Source organism: Oryx dammah, unplaced genomic scaffold (assembly GCF_014754425.2).
Source record: "Oryx dammah isolate SB20612 unplaced genomic scaffold, SCBI_Odam_1.1 HiC_scaffold_27, whole genome shotgun sequence".
NCBI classification, from domain to species: domain Eukaryota; kingdom Metazoa; phylum Chordata; class Mammalia; order Artiodactyla; family Bovidae; genus Oryx; species Oryx dammah.
The window spans coordinates 51,269,305-51,293,418 of NW_024070211.1; the positions used below are offsets into that span (position 1 = coordinate 51,269,305).

The 24,114-nt window shown below is 37.6% G+C and overlaps 1 protein-coding gene across 1 annotated transcript in view; it reads left to right on the forward strand.

The window, feature by feature from the left end:
• The window catches only part of DNAH7 (dynein axonemal heavy chain 7), a 261,928-nt gene that overhangs the window by 117,270 nt on the left and 120,544 nt on the right, over positions 1 to 24,114 (forward strand). Inside the window, exons 28-34 of the mRNA XM_040228896.1 lie at positions 5,523 to 5,735; positions 8,519 to 8,617; positions 14,731 to 14,979; positions 19,506 to 19,655; positions 21,846 to 22,028; positions 22,390 to 22,566; positions 23,058 to 23,189. Of these exons, the coding sequence (XP_040084830.1) occupies positions 5,523 to 5,735; positions 8,519 to 8,617; positions 14,731 to 14,979; positions 19,506 to 19,655; positions 21,846 to 22,028; positions 22,390 to 22,566; positions 23,058 to 23,189 (1,203 nt within the window). The remainder of the gene's footprint in view (positions 1 to 5,522; positions 5,736 to 8,518; positions 8,618 to 14,730; positions 14,980 to 19,505; positions 19,656 to 21,845; positions 22,029 to 22,389; positions 22,567 to 23,057; positions 23,190 to 24,114) is intronic.

A 24,114-nucleotide genomic window follows, 5' to 3' on the forward strand; every position in this document is an offset into this window, starting at 1 on the left:
GGAAGGTTCCCTTTTCTCCACACCCTCTCCAGCTTTTATTATTTGTAGACCTTTATATGATGATCATTCTGACCACTGTGAGGGGATACCTCACTGTAGTTTTGATTTGTATTTCTCTACTAATTAGAGAAGTTGAGCATCTTTTCAGATGCCTATTGGCCATATGTATGTGTACTTTGGAGAAATATTTATTTAGGTCTTCTGCTCATTTTTCAATTGGGTTGTTTGCTTTTTTGCTGTTGAGTTATATGAGATGTTTCTATATTTTGGAAATTAAGCCCCTGTTGGTTGCATTGTTTGCAAATATTTTCTCCCAGTTTATTGGTTGTCTTTTCATTTTGTTTATGATTTCCTTTGCTGAGCAAAAGTTTTTAAGTTTGATTATTCCCATTTGTTCATTTTTGCCTTTATTTCCATTGCCTTGGGAGACTAAGAAAATATTGGTACAATTTATGTCAGAGAATGTTTTGCCTGTGTTTTCTTCTAGGAGTTCTATGGTATCTGTCTTATATTTAAGTCTCTAAGCCATTTTGACTTTTTTTTTTTTCACTTTTGATGTGTGTAAAATGGGAGGGAATGTTATGACTTCTTTGATTTACAAGTGGCTGTCTAACTTTTCCAATACCACTCACTAAAGAGACTATCTTTTCTCTATTGTATATTCTTGCCTTCTTTGTCAAAGATTGACTGTAGGTGTGTGGGTTTACTTCTGGGCTCTCTATTTTGTTCCACTGATCTGTCTGTTTTTGTGTCAGTACCCTGCTATTTTGATTAATGGAGCCTTGTAGTATTGTCTGAAGTCTGGGTGGGTATGCCTCCAGCTTTGTTCTTTTTCCTCAGGACTGCTTTGGCAATTCTGAGTCTTCTATGTTCAGTCACTAAGTCATGTCACACCCTTTGTGATATAAATTTTAGGATTTAGTTCTGTGGAAAATGTTACGAGTAATGTGATGGGGATCTCATTAAATTCATAGATTGCTTTGGGTAGTATGGAAAATAGGCATATTCTATATCTTCTGGTGTCACAAAGTCAATAACATGATACATTGTGGCATCCAACTCTAAAGGCACAAGAAGAAGAAAATGCAAGTGAAACTGGGCTCAGTTCCAGTGACAGAGCCTGACCTCTGTGACACAAGGCTGCTCTGCATGACAGAAGACAGAAGTAGGGGGCTGAAGGATGTGTGAGCGTCCGGAGAGATTTGAGGGAGTCTGGTGTTCCAGGTGGACAAGAAGTCAGGGGTTCACTGAGGGTTTTGTCCTACAGTTAGGAGGATTTGCAAATGCTAACATTCTGATACATAGTTTTCCTCAGAGTAAGAGTGTGAAACACTCCATTAGTACAGAGAAAAAAAAGTGAAATAGATCCTAAATCCTCCATTTCACTCAAGTAAAACCTAGCTCATTTCTGAACAGGTCACAACATTATGAAATCTATTTCTAATTTCTAATGGAAGAAATGGTAACAAGTTACTGCTTGAGATTTTGTTGTTGTTGTTCTTCCAAACATATAGTTCTTTGAAAGCCTCCTCTAGGAAGTATTTATAATTCCTTACGTATTGCCCTTCTCCTTCCACCCTATAGGGCAGAGTCAGTAGAATAATTGTTCTCAATTATTTATTTCTGCTGAGGTAAACATGGAGGTTAATGCTAACACTGATTACATGTACTGGAATTTATTCAAGCTATGGCAGTTTACCTGGATCTATACTTTCCCGTTGTTGTTTTTTTTAACACACAAGAAAGTATGCCATGGGGTAAGCCAGAATCCAAATTAATTTTTAAAGCACTAAATTACCCTTTCATTTCATGCAAGGATGCTCATGATAAAGAACAGAAATGGCAAGGACCTAACAGAAGCAGATGAGATTAAGAAGAGGTAGCAAGAATACACAGAAGAACTGTACAAAAAATATCTTAATGACCCAGATAACCACTATGATTTGGTCACTTACTTAGAGCCAGACATACTGGAGTGTGAGGTCAAGCAGACTTTAGGAAGCATTATTATGAACAAAGCTAGTGGAGGTGATGGAATTGTAGCTGAGCTATTTCAAATCCTAAAAGATGATACTGTTAAAATGCTGCACTCAGTATGTCAGCAAATTTGGAATACTCAGCACTGGCTACAGGACTGGGGAAGGTGAGTTATCATTCCAGCACCAAAGAAGGACAATGCCAAAGAATGTTCAAACTACCATACAGTTGTGTTTATTTCACATGCTAGCAACATAATGCTCAAAATCCTTCAAGCTAGGCTTCAGCAAAATGTGAGCCGAGAACTTCCAGATGTACAAGCTGGGTTTACAAAAGGCAGAGGAACCAGAGATTAAATTGCCAACATTTGTTGGGTCATGGAGAAAGCAAGAGAATTCCAGAAAAACATCTACTTCTGCTTCATTGGCTATGCTAAAGCCTTTGACTGTATAGATCACAACAAATTGTGGAAAATTCTTCAAGAAATGGGAATACCAGACCTCCTTACATGTCTCTTGAGAAACCTGTATGCAGGTCAAGAAGCGACAGTTAGAAGCAGACACAGAACAATGGACTGGTTCAAAATTGGGAAAGGAGTACGAGAAGGTTGTATATTGTCACCCTGCTTTTTTAACTTATATGTAGAGCATATCATGTGAAATACTGTGCTGGATGAAGCACAAGCTGAAATCAAGATTGCCCGGAAAAATACCAACAACCTCAGATATGTATCTGATGTCACTCTAATGGCAGAAAGTGAAGAGGAACTAAAGAGTCTCTTGATGAGGGTGAAAGAAGAGAGTGAAGAAACTGACTTAAAACTCAACATTCAAAAAACTAAGATCATGGCATCCTGTCCCATCACTTCATGGCAAATAGAAGGAAAAGGTGGAAGCAATGACAAGTTCTATTTTCTAGGGCTGCAAAATGACTGTGGATGATGACTGTGCCATGAAATTAAAAGACGCCTACTTCTTGGAAGGAAAGTTATGAAAAACCTCAGTTCAGTTCAGTCGCTCAGTCATGTCCAACTCTTTGTGACCCCATGGACTGCAGCACGCCAGGCCTCCCTGTCTATCACCAACTCCTGGAGTTTACACAAACTCATGTCCATTGAGTCCATGATGCCATCCAACCATCTCATCTTCTGTCGTTCCCTTCTCCTGCCTTCAGTCTTTCCCAACATCAGGGTCTTTTCTAATGAGTCAGTTCTTCGCATCAGGTGGCCAAAGTATTGGAGTTTCAGCTTCAGCATCAGTCCTCCCAATGAGTATTCAGGACTGATTTCCTTTAGGATGGACTGGTTGGATCTCCTTGTAGTCCAAGGGACTCTCAAGAGTCTTCTCCAACACCACAGTTCAAAAACATGAATTCTTTGGCACTCAACTTTCTATATAGTCTAACTCTCACATCCATACATGACTGCTGGAAAAACCATAGCTTTGACTAGATGGACCTTTGTTGGTAAAGTAATGTCTCTGCTTTTTAACGTGCTGTATAGGAGAGTGAAAAAGTTGGCTTAAAACTCAACATTTAGAAAACTAAGATCATGGCATCCGGTCCCATCACTTCATGGCAAATAGATGGGAAACAGTGGAAACAGTGACAGACTTTATTTTGGGGGGCTCCAAAATCACTGTAGGTGGTGACTGCAGCCATGAAATAAAAAGACACTTGCTCCTTGGAAGGAAAGTTATGACCAACCTAGACAGCATGACAAACCTAGACAGCTTATTAAAAGGCAGAGACATCACTTTGCTCACAAAGGCCCCCTGTAGTCAAAGGTATGGTTTCTCCAGTAGTTATGTACAGATGGATGTGAAAGTTGAACCATTAAGAAGGCAGAGTGCTGAAGAATTGATCCTTTTTAAATATGATGCTGGAGAAAACTCTTGAGAGTCCCTTGGACAGCAAGGAGATCAAACCAGTCAATACGAAAGGAAATCAACCCTGAATATTCATTGGAAGGACTCTTGCTGAAGCTCCAATCCTTTGACCACCTCATGCAAAGAGCCAACTCACTGGAAAAGACCCTGATGCTGAGAAAGACTGAAGGCAAAAGTAGAAGGGGGAGGCAGTGGATGAGATGGTCAGATAGCATCACTGACTCAATGGACATGAATTTGGGCAAAGTCTGGGAGATAGTGGAGGACAGAGAAGGCTGGCGTGCTACAGTCCATGGAATCACAAAGAGTTGGACATGACTTAGTGACTGAACAACCACAAAAGAAAGTTTGTATCACCCTAACTTAAGCATTGACCAGCTAAATCACCAGTTCATCATTCATTCTCTATTTTATTGATTAAAAAAAGTTGTTGAGAACCTACCCTTTAAAAGAGGTACCATCTTTATAGTAATTCTCTTGCATTTCCACCCCCCAGGTATGTAGTAGTTTTAAGCACATGTTTAAGCATCTCTGTTACAAATTATTTGTTCATGCTCTATACTTTTAATATTTTATTCTTTCCTTTCTTGAATGCTAAACTTATTGATAAAATAGCAGTGCTAAGACCTCTAGCTAGTAATTAATGTAATGCATTGGAACGATCTTGCTTGATGCAAGTCTTTTATTCTCAATTAAGTGTCATAACAGATCACTGAGGCAAAATGTCCTTATTCTCTCCCTGCCTTGTGTTTTCGGTAACTTAGCTAGTTCCCAAAAGGTATTTATAACCTGTCTGAACGTGACTGTCATTCTGTACAATTATTATTCATTATTTGAATATATTGTCATTTTATGTAACACTGTTGTTCTCCTGCTTTAGTATAAGACAGCCATGTTTTCATGCTCGAGCTATTGAAATAAGTCCTGATAGAAACTCACTTTTTAAAGTTAAATTTTCTTATTTTTTCCAAATATATTCAGTTCTCTATTTGCCTTTCATCACACAACATTTGTCCCACAACATTTAAAATACCATGAGGAAAAATTATCTTAGAATTAGGAAAATGGATTTATCTCTAATAATAATCATCCCGTACTTGTTTTCAGCTTTTTTCCCTTTATTATGCTTGAACTGACATGGTGACTGAAGACGCAAAAAGGTTAAAAAATATCTCAAAATTCATCACTTATGTAACATACCCTTGTTATTAGGAGTTACCTTAATCAGTTAGATATCTAGAGATCTTCACTTAGAGCACAGTCTCCCAATACCAGCCACTTTCTAACAGCTCCAATGAGAAACCCAACATCTCAGCAGAGTCTAGTGCTTTTTCCCTGTAACATGTCACTTTCTACAAAGGAATAGAACATAATGGATACTTAATACTTGAGTTAATAATTCACCAAAACCCTAGGTATGACAGAAATTTGAAGTGTTCTCAAAGCATAATTTAATAAAAAATATTTGGATAAAAAGTTAATGATTTCTTCATTATATAACAATAACAAGAAGTCACATTTTAAAATGTTTTACCTATAGGATATGGATATTATAACAATATTATTGCAAAAAAGCTATAACATTGTAGCGTGTTATAAAGAGTCAAGCTATCTTCATGATGGCCTGTTCATAAAAGCACCTTTTCTCCACTCCCATAGGCGCTCTTTCGGACAGTAGCAATGATGGTGCCTGACTATGCTATGATTGCTGAAATCGTCCTGTACTCCTGTGGCTTTGTCACAGCTCGGCCACTGTCAGTGAAGATTGTGGCTACATATCGCCTGTGTTCAGAGCAGTTGTCATCACAACATCACTATGACTATGGGATGAGAGCCGTGAAGTCAGTGCTTACCGCTGCCGGGAATCTAAAGGTAGAAAACTCAAGTAACTTCTTACTCATTCATTTCCTGTTTGTAAATCTCAGGACCATGTGTCTTTACAGAGCTCCAATAACTGATTGATTCTATCACCTGGAAAAAAAGTTCCCTATTTTACTAAAATAATTGATCATTTGCACACATGAAAAAGGACATTTTATGATTTGTAAAACCTTAGCCATGTGATTAGTGGTTTGAGTTCCATCCCACAGTTTTAATTATATGAAACTGAGTACTACTGAGGAATAAAATTCCTTGCTGCTGAGAAATACTTGGAAAGCATTTAGTCTATGTGAACATACGTAATTTTAAAGGAAACAATGTATGTATAATTAATACAAATGTACAAAATTCCTAGACATTGTTATTTAATATAATTACAGAGTTGCAGCCAACTCTGGACTAGCAGTAATGGATTTGCAAGGTGCGATGGTAGAAAATCCACCTGCCATGGCAGGAGACACAAGAGACACAAGTTCTCTCTCTGAGTCGGGAAGATCCCCTGGAGTAGGAAATGGCAACCTACTTCAGTATTCTTTGCTGGAAAATTCCGTGGACAGAGGAGCCTGGTGGGCTAGAGTCCAGACGGTTGCAAAGGGTCAGACATGACTGAGCATGCACACACACATACCACCAGTAATGGGTTTGCAGTATAATGTGTGCATTTTAAGATGGTATGAATCATAATTATATTGATAAAAAGGGCAAATATTTTAAGATTGGGGTAACTTTTCATTGGAAGTATTTTGTAGAAACATAAAGTATAACTGTTCTTTTTTCTTTATGAAAGTGAGCAAGATAGGCCACGTGTGCCAAGTTGCTTCGGTCGTGTCCAACTCTTTGAGACCCTATGGACTGTAGCCTGCCAGGCTCCTCTGTCCGTGGGATTAATTAACAGCAAAACTTTGACCTTGTAGCTTATAGAAATTTTCATGTTCATGACTGTGGGAGATTTAAAAATATATCCTGCGTGATTAAAAACAATGGCATGCATTTTTGACTTCTAAATGATGTTACCAGTAATTCTGATATATAGTGGTGATATTCTATTTCACATTTGTCTAACATGACTTCAAGTCATTATTTTTCGTAATCAACAAATGCAACTAGAAGCAACAATTTGTATTAACCTGACGTGTCATAATTGCATTGTGGTCAGATAATGGGAAAGATAATGCTTTGTTCTACTGCCTGTCATCACTGACATCTTGACTGTGGAATTGAACTATTAAAGTTACGCAGCAAATGACTTCTGCAAATGAATCCTATCATTCTTTATCAAAAGCTAATTTAGAATTGTTGAACGTGTTGGCTTGAATAGTTTGAAGTTTGTTTCTATTTTATCAGGAAACAATTTAAATGTTTGTTTTAAGATGATAGCCTTTAGACAAAACAGACTTCTGACACTTCATAATTGCTGTGTGGTTAGGTTGATGCAAAGACAAAGTCCAAGTTAGCAGAGCTAGCTTTAGGTTTGGCAGCTCTGGTAATTCAGAGACAGCAGGCCTTAACTGCCAGGCATCATTGGCTTTGTAAAATTAAAGCCAGTTAAGTAGAAGCATGGAATTTACTAGAAAGATTCCAGAGAACAGGATGAGGGTTCTGGAAACCTAAACTGATGATGGTGGGAATAGCTTTGGTGTGAAAATTTGAATCAAGTATAGAAGTTGAGAGAAACATTTCTGAGTTCAGATTTTTTTGTGAATTACATGAACCATCTTATGGGCATGAGCAACAAATTGAGTTCAGCCACGTTTTTAGTAAACCTCTGTTTACCACAGGTGTTTTGGAATTTAGTATATATTTTCCAAAGCACCCTCTACTCAAGTGACAGTGCATTAACCAGCCCTCTCCACTCTGCCAGGGGAACACACTCAAGCATGCTAGTACCTAGTGTGCAGTCAGAAGGCGGCATGCCACCCTGCCCTCCCACTTATGGTCAGGTGGCTTGTTCTCGAAACTTTCTGAAGCTAGTTGGTTATGTTATTGTTGTTATGTCCTTTAATTAATTGTCAATGAAACTGATGGTATATGAGCATGAAAAGAAGAGGTTTGTTTTTATGAAAACTGAGTTTCTTGTTTAAGAAAGACTGAGTAAAGATGAAATGCTAAAAAGTTCACTTGGAATTAGGTGTGGATAAGAAAAGTAAGACTGAAAAAGAACAATTCATGAGGATGCTACATTTAGATTGTCTCCTAAGTATCTTTGAAGAGAATGACTATCTTTAAAAAAAACAGAAACAACAAAACACAAAAGATCTAGAGCGATGACTCATTATTGATTGTTTTTGGTTTTGTTTTGTATAAGAAAAACTGTGCAGAACTCCACCCTCAGAGAAAAAGCCTTGGCATCAAAATATGGACAAATGAGTGAATATTTATATGTTTTAACTTTAAATCTTTTAATGAGTCCCCATTTTTAATGATTATTTGCACTTATCAACTGACTGCTGGTTTTGAATGCATAGGACAGGCAAGGTCTTACCCAGGATAGAAGCAATGGCAACTCCCAAACTCTGAAAATCATGACCAATAGCTTTTTACCGAGTATCTGTGAAAAGGTAGTTAGTTAAATTTAGAATTTCATTATGTACTAGTATAGAATTCAACAAGTATAATCGTCAGTTTCTGAAATTAATAACAGCCCAGTGAAATGAAAATACATAACATCTTTGTATGGGTTTGAAGGCCCTCTGGGGCCTGGGTGCTTGTGTGTATGAACGTGCATGGTTGCAGTTAACAGATGCAGATGTCATCATGAGTATATTTTCTTTCAGCTGAAATATCCAAATGAAAATGAAGAAATTCTGCTGCTTAGATCTATTATTGATGTAAATTTGCCAAAATTTTTATCCCATGATTTACCACTCTTTGAGGTAAGAATATTTTGTACTCTAATGTATCAAAAGTCTTCTAATAATGTATTTACCAAGTGTCCAAGTTTTCAAGTCCCATTGAGAAACTTCCAGTGTAGAAAACAGAGAAACATAGGTCATTCCATGTTTTATTTGAAATGTATTTAGCTAGTTTTGTTGTTACAAGTAACTTTTAACAATTTGGGATTTTTTTAAGTAGTACTTTTTTTCTACTGCAGAATATAATAAACACACAAAAGTCACAGAATGTTTGCTTATAAATCTCACTAGGAAATAGACTCCATGGAGGAAAGTAATTGGTTAAACACACCACTGAATCCCTTACACAGAGGGATACTTTGCAAATGTTTGTCAAAATTAATGATCAAAGAAGTAAAAAATAAGCTTAATTTCTTCAAAAGAGTGCAGTGTCTTTTATGAAATTGGTTTTTTTTCCCAGGATAATTTAAGAACTAGGTTTAATAATATTGTTATATTTAAAAATTAGATTATAAGTAATTGTAAACAATTATTAGAGTGATGGTTAAAGTTCCTGTATGTGATGTCATTGTTTTTCTTTTCCCGTTCTCAGTAGAAGTGACTGGGGGTGGTGGGTCATGAGCTGCTGACACATGGTAGAGTTCCTCTGTCTTGCACTGCTGTGAGGTAGGGACAGTTAGCTTCCAGTGTGTAGTAGAGGCTGAGATCAGAAGACTCTCATAGGGAGGAGAGACGTGACACTGCCGTTGTGGTGTGCTCCGGTGCCCTTAGCTATCCATAGGAACAGTGTTTCATCATTCTAAAAGAAGCTCCCATTAGTATTTGGAATTGACAGTGCAAATATTTTATAGATCAAGTTGTCAGGGAATTGGTTTAAAATTTCTTGTTAAAAATTTCCCTCAGTTCCTTTGGTACTAGTACACTGTACAGATTTTCCAGGAATAAACATAAGTAAAGCTATATTTATTTTTATGAAGTAGAGGTATATCTCATTTAGATGTATTCTCCTATAGCTATGTATTCATTCAGCAAATATTTCTTGAGCAATATTTCACAAATGGAGCACAACTGGCATTTTCAAATAGGATAGTTCCCAGTTGTGGGAGACTGTCCCATACGCTACAAACTCTTGGCATCCCTGGTCCCCTCAGTGTCTCTGGACTTTCACAGTAATACAACCAGAAGGACAACTCCATGTATTCCCTACTCTCTACCTGGCAGAGAGGAACTTGTGAAAGGAACTGGTCTTGATTGAGAACCACTAACTACCAGATATGATCTGGAATTGTCTGCTTCTTTAAGGTTAACCATAAATAATTTGAACAACCTGAGAAGATATTTTTGCTTACTTAGCAAACACTATGCATTTACAATGGACCCAACCCTATTCTAAGAGCTTTATGAATAGTTACTCCTAAGCACTGGTGGCTCAGATGATAAAGAATCTGCCTGTGATGTAGGAGATCTGGTTTTGATTCCTTGGTCAGTAAGATACCCTGGAGAAGGGCATGGTTACCAAGCAAGGCTTTAGCAATACGTGAACTGTGAACTTCCAGATGTACAAGATGGTTTTAGAAAAGGCAGAGGAACCAGAGTTCAAATTGCCAACGTTTGCTGGATCATCAAAAAAGCAAGAGAGTTCAAGAAAAACATCTATTTCTGCTTTATTGACTATGCCAAAGCCTTTGACTGTGTGGATCACAATAAACTGTGGAAAATTCTGAAAGAGATGGGAATACCAGACCACCTGACCTGCCTCTTGAGAAACCTGTATGCTGGTCAGGAAGCAATAATTAGAACTAGACATGGAACAACAGACTGGTTCCAAACAGGAAAAGGAGTATGTCAGGGCTGTATATTGTCACCCTGCTTACTTAACTTATATGCAGTGTTTCATGAGAAACACTGGGCTGGAAGAAGCACAGCTGGAATCAAGATTGCTGGGAGATATATCAATAATCTCAGATATGCAGATGACACCACCCTTATGGCAGAAAGCGAAGGAGAACTAAAGAGCCTGTTGATGAAAGTGAAAGAGGAGAGTGAAAAAGTTGGCTTAAAACTCAACATTCAGAAGACTAAGATCATGGCATCTGGTTCCATCAAAGTGAAGTGAAGTCGCTCAGTCATGTCTGACTCTTTGCGACCCCATGGACTGTAGCCCACCAGGCTCCCCCATCCTTGGAATTTTCTAGGCAAAAATACTGGAGTGGGTTGCCATTTCCTTCTTCAGGGGATCGTCCCAACCTGGGGATCGAATCTGGATCTTCCACATTGCAGGCAGATGCTTTACCATTTGGGCCACCAGGGAATCCCAACATTTCATGGAAAATAGATGAGGAAACAATGGAAACAGTGGCTGACTTTATTTTGGGGAGCTCCAAAATCACTGCAGATGGTGATTGCAGCCATGAGATTAAAAGACACTTACTCCTTGGAAGGAAAGTTATGACCTACCTAGACAGCATATTAAAAAGCAGAGACATTCCTTTGTCAACAAAGGTCTGTCTAGTCAAGGCTATGGTTTTTCCAGTGGTCATGTATGGATGTGAGAGTTGGACTATAAAGAAAGCTGAGCACCGAAGAATTGATGCTTTTGAACTGTGATGTTGGAGAAGACTCTTGAGAGACCCTTGGACTGCAAAGAGATCCAACCAGTCCATCCTAAAAGCAGATCAGTCCCAGGTATTCATTGGAAGGATTGATGTTGAAGCTGAAACCCCAATATTTTGGCCACCTGATGCGAAAAGTTGACTCATTTGAAAAGACCCTGATGCTGGGAAAGATTGAGAGTAGGAGAAGAGGAGGACAGAGGATGAGATGGTTGGATGGCATCACCGACTCAATGGACATGGATTTGGGTGGACTCCAGGAGTTGGTGATGGACAGGGAGGCCTGGTGTGCTGTGGTTCATGATGTTACAAAGAGTCAGACATAACTGAACTACTGAACTGAACTGAACTGAACCCACTCCAGTATTCTTGCCTGGAGAATCCTCTGGACAGAGCAGCCTGGTGAGATACAGTCCATAGGGTCGCAAAGAGTCAGACACTACTGAGCAACTAACAAGCCCCCAGTAGGACAGGAGCTATCATTATCTCCATTTTACAGATGGTGTAAGCGAAGTAGAGTTGACAAGTTACTTGGGGTCTTGGCCAGTATATGACAGAAAGAGAACTGCAGCCACTTAGCCAGGCTACATCCTACTGCATTGTCTTTGTCTCTCCTTTACCCAAAGGAAACTTACTGCTCTGAACTGGAGTCGGTTTCTCTGTAACGGCATTTAAAGAATTAAATTTAAGAGTGGTCAAACTGAAAGTTTGTCAGTTCTAAGGTATAACTCAAATGCATGCTTTCATGTTAAGCTCTTCTGAATTTTCGCTTTCATCTTCAGAGTGAAAAGAATAGTTGTATTTCTCACATAGGTTGCTGTGAAGTGAAATGAATGTCATTCAGTTGTGTCTGACTTTTTGCGACCCCATGGACTGAGGTCTCCAGGCCAGACATGAATTCCCCAGACATGAATTTTCCAGGCCAGAATACTGGAGTGGGTTGCCATTCTCTTCTCCAGGGGAATCTTCCCAACCCAGGAATCGAACCCAGGTCTCCCACATTGCAGGCAGATTCTTTACCAACTGAGCCAACAGGGAAGCCCTAAGTTGCTATAATGCTTATGAAATAGCCTTAGTGGTTTATAAAAGAATGTTTCTTAGACCTTGAAAGTGACTTTATATTTTCATGTAAACTATATGTGGAATTATAATTCTTTCCAATTCTGTATTATGTGATTATATTATTTTTCTAAAGCTTCCATAACAGAGCACCACAAACCTGGTGGCTTAAAACAACAGAAATTTATTTTCTCACAGTTCTGGAGGATAAAAGTCTGAAATAAGCTGTTGGTTACCTCTGAAAGAAGGTAAAGATTCTTTAGGAAAGAACCCTTCCTTGCTTTTTCTTAGCTTCTGGAGGCTACTGATGATCTTTGATGTTCCTTGGCTTGTCATTGGTGTTTCTCTGGTGGCTTCAGCTTCTGTCCCTATCACTAGATTGGCCTTGTTTCCAGGAGTCTTTGAGTTTGCATCTTCCTCTCCTTTATGTTGTATAGATACCAGTCACTGGAGTTAGGGTCCAGTAGGATCTCATCTGATCTAATTACATCTGCAAAGATCTTATTTCCAGATACGGTGACATTCTGGCATAAATTTTTGAGGAACACCAAAAGGATTAACATACTACCCACTACACTGATTAAAATACTGTTAAACTAATTTTTATGTATGATATGAGGTATGGATTCAAGTTCATTATTTTGATAAATCCAGGTATCCTAGCATACTTTGTTCAAAGACTATTTTTTTTCATCTTTACTGGATTATTTTTGCTTGAGAATGAGTTTTCATATGTGTCTGAATCTATATTTGGTCTCCCTCTTCTGTTCCATTGTTATATTTTGTCTATTTTTATGCTAGTATGATAGTTTTTATAATAAGCCTTGAAATCACATAATGTTCATCTTTTAACTTTTTAACTGAAAAAAATGTAAAACTACAACATCTGAAGAAAACAGGACAAATCTCTTGTGAATTTAGGTTAGGCAAAAATTTCTTGAATATACCACCAAAAGCACAATGCATGAAACAATAAATTGATAAAATAGGCTCATCAGAATTAAAAACTTTGCTCTTTGAAATACACTGTAGGAGAATGAAAGACAAGTTAGAGCTATAAAAAATAGTTGCCTGTTAGATGTATGGTGAAGCACTTGTAAGTAGAATGCTTAACAAATGGTCAAAACTTCCCATGAAGAAAATAAACCCATTAAAATAGGCAAAAGATTTGAGACTGAGCAAACTCTGGGAGATGGTGAAGGACAGGGCTGCCTGGTGTGCTGCAGTCCTTGGGGTCATGAAGAGTTGGACATGACTTGGCGACTAAAGAACAAGAGCAACAAAAGATTTGAACAAACATTTCACTAAAGAAGATATACATATGGCACAAAAGTAACACAAAAGTGTTACTTTTTAGCAAATACAAATTGAAGCCATAGCAAGATACTGTTACACACTTATTAAAAAATACTGATTATACCAAATATTGAAACTCTCATACACAGCTGAGGGGAGTTTAAAATAAGACCACCATTTGGGAAAGCAGACAGTTTCTTCAAATGTTAGACACATACTTGCCATTGTTGTGTTGCATTAGTCATTCAGTGGTGACTGACTTTTTGCAATGCCATGGACTATAGCCTACCAGGCTCCTCCATCCATGGAGTTCTCCAGGCAAAAATACTGGAGTGGGTTGCCATTCCCTTCTCTGGGGGATCTTCTTGACCCAGGGGTTGAACCCAGGTCTCCTGCATTGCAGGCAGTTTCTTTACCATCTAAGGGTACTATCCAAGTATTCCACTTCTCAGTATTCACTTGAGAGAATTGAAAGCATTTGTCCATGCAAAGACTTGTGTGTACATGTTCATGGCATCTTTATTTATTTCCAAAACAAAAAACAATGAAAATGTCCATCAGCAGGAAAATGGATTTAAAAACCAGCACCTCAGTATGGTGGACTACTTCAATGCAATGAACTATTGATATATGCAGTGACATGTTTGAGTTTTCAAACCTTTATGCTGAGTGAAAGAAGCTAGATTTAAAAAAAGTAGTACACATAATGTGTAATTTCATCCCTATTAAAGTCTAGGCAATGAAATTAAAAATAGAAACAGAAAGCAAATTAGTATGTGTGCTGATTGTCTGGAGATGGAGGTAGGTGTCAAGGAGAGGAAAGAGGAGGATTACAAAAGATCATAAGGAAGCTTGTGGCGATGGTTGATATGTTGATTATCTTCATTGACTTGGTGGTTTCACTTATCAAATTATGCCCTTTAAATATAAGCAGTTCATTGTATGTCAGTCATACCTCTATGAAGCTGTTAAAAATACTGAGCTATTATTTAATGGCTTTATTTTCATCAGTATTAAATATGAGGATGTGAGAAATTTTATCAAGTTTATAAACATATACATATGTGTATAGATGTACACATATACATACAAACATATAGAGAGAGATAATATGAGAGTTTATAGCTATGTAATGTCAATATAAACATCCAAATCATCTATCATCAGGGAATTACTTCAGATTTGTTTCCTGGGGTGAAATTACCAAAACCAGATTACAACGATTTGCTGGGAGCTATCAAAGACAACTGTGACTCTATGAATTTGCAAATGACCAGATTCTTCTCTGAGAAGATTCTTCAGATATATGAAATGATGATTGTGCGTCATGGCTTTATGATTGTTGGAGAACCATTTGGAGGAAAAACCAGTGCATATCGTGTCTTAGCTGGAGCATTAAATGACCTATGTGAAAAGGTAAGTGTGGTATTAATACATTAATTTACCAATAATCAGCTTTGTGTAATGTATGGTCACTTAAAAGGATACTTTAATGCAGCAACTTAAAATTATGAAAATACAGAGAAAATAGAAAAGTAATATGATTCAAGTAGGAAGTTCAGCATATAAAGAATATGCCACAGATTTGCCTCAAAGCCTTTGGTTCTTTTTTTTAAAAGTTTAATGATAAAGGTAACATGTTCATTGTATAAAAAAATCTGAAAATGTGAAAAAACCTTATGCTTTCATAGAGTAATTTATAATTTCATAGAGTGTATTTTATTTCATGGTGTTCAGATTCATAATGCAAACTTCCTCTAGTGCTGTCTGCTAGTGGTATTGAATTGAAGTGTGTGTGTTGTATGTATGCATAATATAATATGTATATAAGCATAGTAAATAGTGATAATTATATAATTCAAAATTACTGTCCTAGTTGACTCAGTTTGATCTACTTTGATATACTAAAGGAGTGAGGCTGTTTTAAATTCTCCAACTAATACTGCATTTGTGTCTACTTATCTTTGTATTTCAAATAATTTTTGCCACATATATTTCAATGTTTGTAGCCAAATGGGATTTGTATCATTATACCTTCATTGTGGAGCCTCCCCCTTCAGCCAGTATAATATTATGTACTTGTGTTATTTGCCCTGGATCCCCTGTGTCTAATTTCAGTATTGCAACCCCCACTTTTTCCTTGCATACGTATTTGCCCATGTTTGGTAATTGTGACTCTGACTGTCACTGTGATTTACTTTTTTATGGAGAGTAAATAGTTTGACTTTTATTTTCTCCATTTGATGGCCTTATCTTCTCATTGGGGAATTTAGATTCATTTGTATTTATTATCAAACTGATGTGTGCTTATTTCTGTCATCTTTCCCTTTATGCTTTTATCCTTACATGTGCTTTCCTTTCTTCGCCTCCCTTCCTTTCCTTTTATCTGTCTTGCCTTCTTTTGCTGAGTTTTTGTTTGCATTCTTCCTCCTTTGTTGTTTTACTACTATATGAACTAATTATTTTGCTATAAAAATAAATCTCTAAAAGCCAAATGTGGTGCCACTAAAAGATTTAAAAAGGTGAAGGTTATGACCATGTATTCTGGGACAATATAAAGCCTCAAAGTGATTCATTACCAGGAAATTCTAAGAGTGACATTGTGGTAAGATAAATGCAGCTTCATAGTCACTGCCTACAACGTGCAGCTTCACACTAGCTCTGCTGCATTTGGGACAAAAATCTTTCTTTGATGGCAGCAACTTTGTCCTGACTGAGATATTCTAATAGAGCTTTCCCATGCTTCTGAGTTAAAGATGACATATTGTTATTCCCTTTCTGAGAACAAAGAAGAAAGCAATGACCTTGAGTTTATTTTACTGCTTCATATTATTATTCCCATATCTTTTCCTCAGTTTGGTATTTCATGCCCCAAGCTCCACTGGTGGTGGGCAGAAAGCAGTGTGGGAGAGTTGAACTTAGTATGTTGTTACATTCAGGTATGACCTAAATCAAATCCCTTACGATTGTACAGTGGAAGTGACAGTTGGATTCAAGGGATTAGATCTGATAGATAAAGTGCGTGAAGAACTATGGATGGAGGTTCATGACATTGTACAGGAGACAATGATCAAGACCATCCCCAAGAAAAAGAAATGGAAAATGGCAAAATGGTTGTCTGAGGAGACCTTACAAATAGCTGAGAAAAGAATAGAAACAAAAGGCAAAGAAGAAAAGGAAAGATATACCCATCTCAATGAAGAGTTCCAAAGAATAGCAAGGAGAGATAAGAAAGCCTTCCTCAAATATCAATGCAAAGAAATAGAGGAAAACAATAAAATGGGAAAGATTAGAGATCTCTTGAAGAAAATTAGAGATACCAAGGGAACATTTCATGCAAAGATGGCCACTATAAAGGACAGAAAAGATATGGAAGCATAAAATATTAAGAATAGGTGACAAGAATACACAGAAAAACCATACAAAAAAGATCTTCATGACCCAGATAACCACAGTGGTGTGATCACTCACCTAGGGCCAGACATCCTGGAACATGAAGCTGAGTGGGCCTTAGGAAGCATCACTAGGAGCAACGCTAGTGGAGGTGATGGAATTCCAGTTGAGCTGTTTCAAATCCTGAAAGATGATGCTGTGAAAGTGCTGCACTCAATATGCCAGCAAATTTGGAAAACTCAGCAGTGGCCACAGGACTGGAAGAGGTCAGTTTTCATTCTAATCCCAAAGAAAGGCAATGCCAAGGAATGTTCAAACTACTGCAGAATTGCACTCATCTCACATGCTAGCAAAGTAATGCTCAAAATTCTCCAAGTCAAGCTTCAACAGTACATGAACTGTGAATTTCCAGATGTTCAAGCTGGATTTAGAAAAGGCAGAGGAACCAGAGATCAAATTGCCAACATCCATTGCATCATTGAGAGAGAAAGAGTCCTAGAAAAGCATCTACTTCTGCTTTATCGACTACACCAAAGCCTTTGACCGTGTGGATCACAACAAACTGTGGAAAATTCTGAAAGAGATGGGAATACCAGACCACCTGACCTGCCTCTTGGGAAATCTGTATGCAGGTCAAGAAGCAACAGTTGGAACCGGACATGGAACAACAGACTGGTTCCAAATTGGGAAAGTAGTAAGTCAAGGCTGTATATTGTAACCCTGCTTATTTAACATCTATGCAAGTACATCATGCAAAATGCCAGGCTGGATGAAGCACAAGCTAGAATCAAGGTTGCTGGAAGAAATATCAATAACCTCAGATGTGCAGATGACACCACCCTTATGGCAGAAAGTGAAGAAGAACTAAAGAGCCTCTTGATAAAAGTGAAAGAGGAGAGTGAAAAGTTGGCTTAAAACTCAACATTCAGGAAACTAAGATCATGGCATCTGGTCCCATAACTTCATGGCAAATAGATGGGGAAACAGTGGAAACAGTGTCTGACTTTATTTTCTTGGGCTTCCAAATCATGCAGATGGTGACTGCAGCCATGAAATTAAAAGATGCTTGCTGCCTGAATGAAAAGCTATGTCCAACCTAGACAACCTATTAAAAAGCAGAGACATTACTTTGCCAACAAAGGTCCATATAGTCAAAGCTATGATTTTTCCAGTAGTCATGTATGAATGTGAGAGTTGGACTTTATAATAAAGAAAGCTGAGTGCTGAAATATCGATGCTTTTGAACTGTGGTGTTGGAGAAGACTCTTGAGAGTTCCTTGGACTGCAAGGGATCCAACCAGTCCATCCTAAAGGAAATCAGCCCTGAATTCATTAGAAGGTGAAGCTGAAACTCCAATACTTTGGCCACCTGGTGTGCAGAACTGATTCATTTGAAAAGACCCTGATGCTAGGAAAGATTGAGGGCAGGAGGAGAAGGGGATGACAGAGGATGAGATGGTTGGATGGCTTCACCGACTATGGACATGAGTTTGAGTGAACTTTGGGAGTTGGTGATGGACAGGGAGGCCTGGCATGCTGCAGTCCATGAGGTCTCAAAGAGTCGGACACGACTGAGCGACTGAACTGATCTGAACTGGAAAAAAAAAAACAAGATCGTGAATAAGTAGAGCACAGTGAAACTATTCTGTATATGTTGTAATGGTGGATATATGATATAATGTATTTGGCAAAATCCATAGAACTGTCCAATACAAAGAGTAAACCTTAGTAAGCCATGGGATTTAGTCAATAACAAGATATCCATATCAGTTCATCACTCATAATAATGCACCACACCAATGCCAAGCTTTAATAATAGAGGAAACTGTGTATGCGGTGGGAGGTGGAGGGAATATATGTGGATATATACACAGTACTTTCTGTTCAATTTTTCTGTAAACCTAAAGCTCTTCTAAGAAAAACTATCAGAAACATAAAAAAGCTTATGCCCTAGGTCTATTAATATCTCTTATTAATTCCATATAACAGTTTTCAAGGTTTTAGTGGAAACTGTCAACTTACCAATATGAACTTTTCACAACATGAAAATGGTACATATTTCCATATATTTTAATTATTTAATTTTCACTCAAAGAATGTTTTGTAGCAAGAATCATCCAAGTTCAGCCCATGGGGCAAATTCAGCCCCAGACATGTTTTTGTAATGCCAGTGAGTTTAGAATGGTGTTAACATTTTTAAGGTTTGTAAGGAAAAACAGAAAAGAATATCTAACCCGTAAAGCATATAATAACAACTATTTATAGATTTCAACCAACATTTACTGATTTATTCCTAAGTATCTTATGAGTTTTTAAATCCATTTGTAAATTGTACTTCTAAATTTTATTGTTAAGTTTTTCATTGACATTATTTAGAAAATACAGTCAATGTTTAGATAATGACCTTGTACTCTGGAACCTTGTTAAATGAACTCTTTACTTCTGATAGTTTCTTTTAGAGTCTTTAGGATTGTCTACATACACAATCGTGTTTTTCATGAATAAAGACAGTATTCTTTTAAATAAATAAATAATTGTTTTCTATTAAGGGGTTAATGGAAGAAAACAAGGTTCAGATCACTGTTTTAAATCCGAAGTCCGTCACCATGGGTCAGCTGTATGGACAGTTTGATTTAGTGTCCCATGAGTGGTCCGACGGGGTCCTTGCTGTCAGTTTCAGAGCATTTGCTGCTTCATCGGTAAGTGCCGACACTTTGCATGTCTTTTTGGAAAGGCTATGAGAGCTCTGATTTTTTCAGTTTCGAGTAAACTTTTGTATTTATAGTTCAAGGTACATATTTAAAGTGCAGTACTGAATAGTCTGGCAGAGGTTCTGTGAGGAGCACTTGTGAGTCTCTACAAAGACGGCCAGAGACCATGGGGGCAGGCATATCCTCCTCAGTATGCACAGAAGAAAGGGCACGAGGAGAGGAGGCTGCAGAGAGCATTTCTGGTGCTCATTTTCCAGGCTAGGTGACCCAGCAAGGAGAGCATCTGAATAACAGGAGCCTTTTGATCTGTCAGTAACGTTTGCCCTGCGGCTCAGCTGGCTGTCACTGTCACACCTACTGATTGTTAGATAGACTCCAGGGCTGAAAGAGCAACTCCAGTACTTCCCTCTAGGGTGCTGGGAGAGCATGAGCTGTCTGTGGAAGGAGAACGTGAGGCATGTGCCAGCTGCTGACCTCTGGGAAGGGGCCTGGGAACTTGCCCCTTCCTGGCGTACCCTGCTGAGGGGCTGCTGCCCACTCTAAGAAAGGTCACAGACTAATAAATGTTAACTTGGTTGTTGTGTCAGCAGTCTCTCCATGGACTATGATCAGATAGAGACAGCTTGTTAAGGCTAGTCTTACAGGAAAAGGGGCCTAGGCTAGAGACATTTAATTGTTTTGTTAAATCTTATGTATATATATAAATCTTATATATATATATATATATAGTAAATATAAATAAATATATATATAAATCTTATATATATATATAAATCTTATATATATATATGTTAACCTTTATTCTGACTACCATACATCCTAAATTTGGTACTGTCTACTCATTTAAGGACAAGACAGTCATGAGTCAGTGTAATGACAGAAAAACGTTAAATCGCAGCTATACTTTTATTTTCCTGAAGGACCTTGAGCCATGAATAACGTGAGGATTGGCTCTCACGGGGCAGAGATCTTGCGCCGTGTCAGGAGGTACAGGTGGGGCACACAGAGATCTGGGACCACTGATGAAACTTCTTAGATCCTTTCTTGTCACAGTAAATGTGCTCTGGCCCAGATTAATATGTGAAGTCTCTAGATAATGTGTACTATCGTATCACTTATACAGAAATAATCATGAGATATCTCTCTCATTTTATACTTAGCTACATAGTATGTGTTATATTTTCCAGGAAGCTACATCCCATAAATATTAGCCTTAGGAAGGTTAAGTAGCTGTCCCCAAGTCACACAGCTGGGAAATAGTAAAGCCAGATTAAAAGTGAGGTCTCCCAGTTGTTGCAGGGCCCACCTGCTTACCGTCAGCGGAGTGTTTCTCAGAGTGGAGCCTAACAGGCTTAAGAACCCAACAGCAGGAGGAAAAGTTGATCTGAAGGTTTTCTCTCCAAGACAATGCACTCTTCCATGCTTCCCGAACATGGCCAGAGCTAGCTTCTGAGTGTGGCTATGGGTGACTTGAGTCCAGACAGACCCACTGTCTCGCGGATTAATGCTTTTGATCACAGGATGGAGAAGTTGTTAAGGTGGATTCAAATCCCTCACCACTTCAACTCAAGTGTGCATTTGCTGAAGGTGAACCCAAGGCATCATCTGTGTCCACAGGATGGCTTCTTCATCAGGGTCTGGAAAAGAGAATCAGTTTTTCTCACTGTGGGACTGTGAACATTATATTGATATTAATGCCAGCTATTATATGACCACAAGACAGTTCAGCCCAAGAAGGATGTGTATGTGGGTGAATTCATTCAGTGGAGGGAACAGAAAATTTGACCTAACACACAAGAATAATTGATCTGTATGAATACTAAATAGAATGTCTATATAGTCAGACAGTTTGAATTAAAATCATTTTTCCTGGCAGTTACATTTTTTTTCATTTTTCTAAAATATGTTGTATATGATTCCAGAGACATTGGAAAAGGTAAAATCTGTTAAAATTTGTTAAAAGATGTTAAAATTTGTCTCGCCCATCGCACAGATTAGGCTTCTTTAGTGGATATGTATGTATATTCACACACATATGCACTCTATCCCAAAGGCGCCTTTACATTTTGATGGTGAAATTAGTTTTAGGAGATACATTTTAAAATTGTAAAATAACATGAATGAACTGTTTCCTTCCATAACCACTTTTGCCTTTCATTCACCATCTGAATGAACCAGACACCAGACAGGAAATGGTTAATTTTTGACGGGCCAGTAGATGCAGTGTGGATTGAGAATATGAACACTGTGCTGGATGACAACAAAAAGCTATGTCTGATGAGTGGCGAGATTATCCAAATGTCACCACAGATGAATCTTATTTTTGAGCCGATGGATTTAGAAGTTGCTTCTCCTGCCACTGTAAGTTCTCAATTTTCACATCTGCTAATAAATTTGAAATGTCATAAATGTGTTTATTGCTTAGTAATTTTGACTCTAGCTGAAAAAAAGTATTTACAGAATTCATTCTAACAGCCATCTGTGATTCTCCAAGGGCAGACATGTCTGTTGACATACCTTGACAATGATAAGAGTCAAGGATATTTCCCTCTTTGTCTAGGACCATTTGGTAAAGTCATACATGAAAATTTAGATGAGGAAATTATATAAAAGTATGCCTTTTTCCTCCACAAGTTTCCTGAAAACTGTAAGAAACAGATGTACTGAGTCATCCTTCTTTTATAAGCAGTACCTTGGTGGTAAACAGTGATTGTTTTTCCAGGTTTCCAGATGTGGGATGATATACATGGAGCCTCATATGCTAGGCTGGAGACCACTAATGTTGTCTTGGATAAATCTTTTACCTGCTACAATTACTGTTATTCAGAAGGAATTTATAATAGGCTTATTTGACAGAATGGTTCCTGTTTCTGTTGAATTTATTAGGAAACATACAAAGGTAAGAGGGATGAAAGTTTTAAGATTTAAAAAATAAATGGAAAATCCAAATTAGCCATATACATACATTTTAATGTCTACTTTACTGTCAACTACCAGATATTAAAATGATTTCTTAATTAGTTTGATTAAAAACTCTTATTAAAGTTTAAAATTTTTCATTAATATAGTTTTCCAAAAAAGTATTTTAAACAAAGCATCTTATGGTTTGAGAAAATGTAGGGATGATAATCTTTTCCCTTAAAAAAACAAACTTGAAGTCCCACCTAATCACATCTAGGTGAAAATATTCTAAAAGGTGCTCTCTCATTTCTGATGAACTATTATTTTAAAAATAGTTTCCCTCTTATAAAATTAGAATTATAATACTAACACCTTTTCATAGATGTTATGGCTGTTATAACTAAATGAGTTCAATAAAAATTAGTTGATACTGTTTAAATTAGTGCCTCATTTAAACTGCTTCATAGACTTTTTTCTCTGATTTTTCAGGAATTATCTCCTACTTCAGATACAAACTTAGTCCGATCCCTAATGAATCTGATAGACTGTTTTATGAGTGACTTTGCTGATGAAGTCAAAGTAAGAGAGAGAAATGATCGAGAAACTTACTCTTTACTTGAGGTAAGTCCATGTACTCTTTACATGAGGTAAGTCTTTAAATCTTGCAATAGAAAAGGATTTATTGCTTTCCCCAGTAAATTTTCCCAATTAATTAACCTCATTTTTCCTGGAACTGGAGGCTGGATAATGGGTGGAAGCTGAACAGTGAGAAAGAATCAGGTCCCAAAAACCAGATGCTGATAGGAAAACTCCTTGCCTGGTGTTGTATTGAGTCATGAAGTTTGGGTGGAGCCAATGACCCCCACAGATCTGCTACTGATACCTTGAATCATTTGGCCCAGTCTCAAAGATGATGGCAGCTCTGTTGGTAAAGAATCTGCCTGCAGTGCAAGAGCTGGATGCAATCCCTGGGTTGGGAAGATTCCTTGGAGGAGGGAATGGCAAACCAATCTAGTATTCCTGCCTAGAGAATATCCATGGACACAGAAGCCTGGTGGGTTGCAATCCATGGGGTCACAGTCAGACAAGACTGAGCAACTGAGCACAGCACACAGCAAAGATGATCAGTCCCCAAAATGTCAATGACCATTTGACAACAAGATTCACTTCCCCCTTCAACCTCCAAATTATAATTTATTTTTTTCTTCCCTAATGTTTCTCCTTTTTCATGAGATATAAATATTTAAAATATATGTGTGTCTATAAATATTTAGAATTAAGAAAGCAAGAAGATATATAATCTATAAATGTTTTAAATATAGGAATAAAATTATCAACAGACCTTGAATCTTCTTTAATAAAAAAATTACATATGGCTGATGGTAGCACTTTTAATGTAGTCAGTGTTACTTTTCTGCCTTTTTTTATGAAATGCATTTTAAATTTCATTTAAAATAGTTTTCAAAAAGAGTCTGAATAATCTAGGTGTAGATGAATGGTGTCAAGCTAGAGTTCACAACTTTTATGAGTATAGTCAGAACTGTTT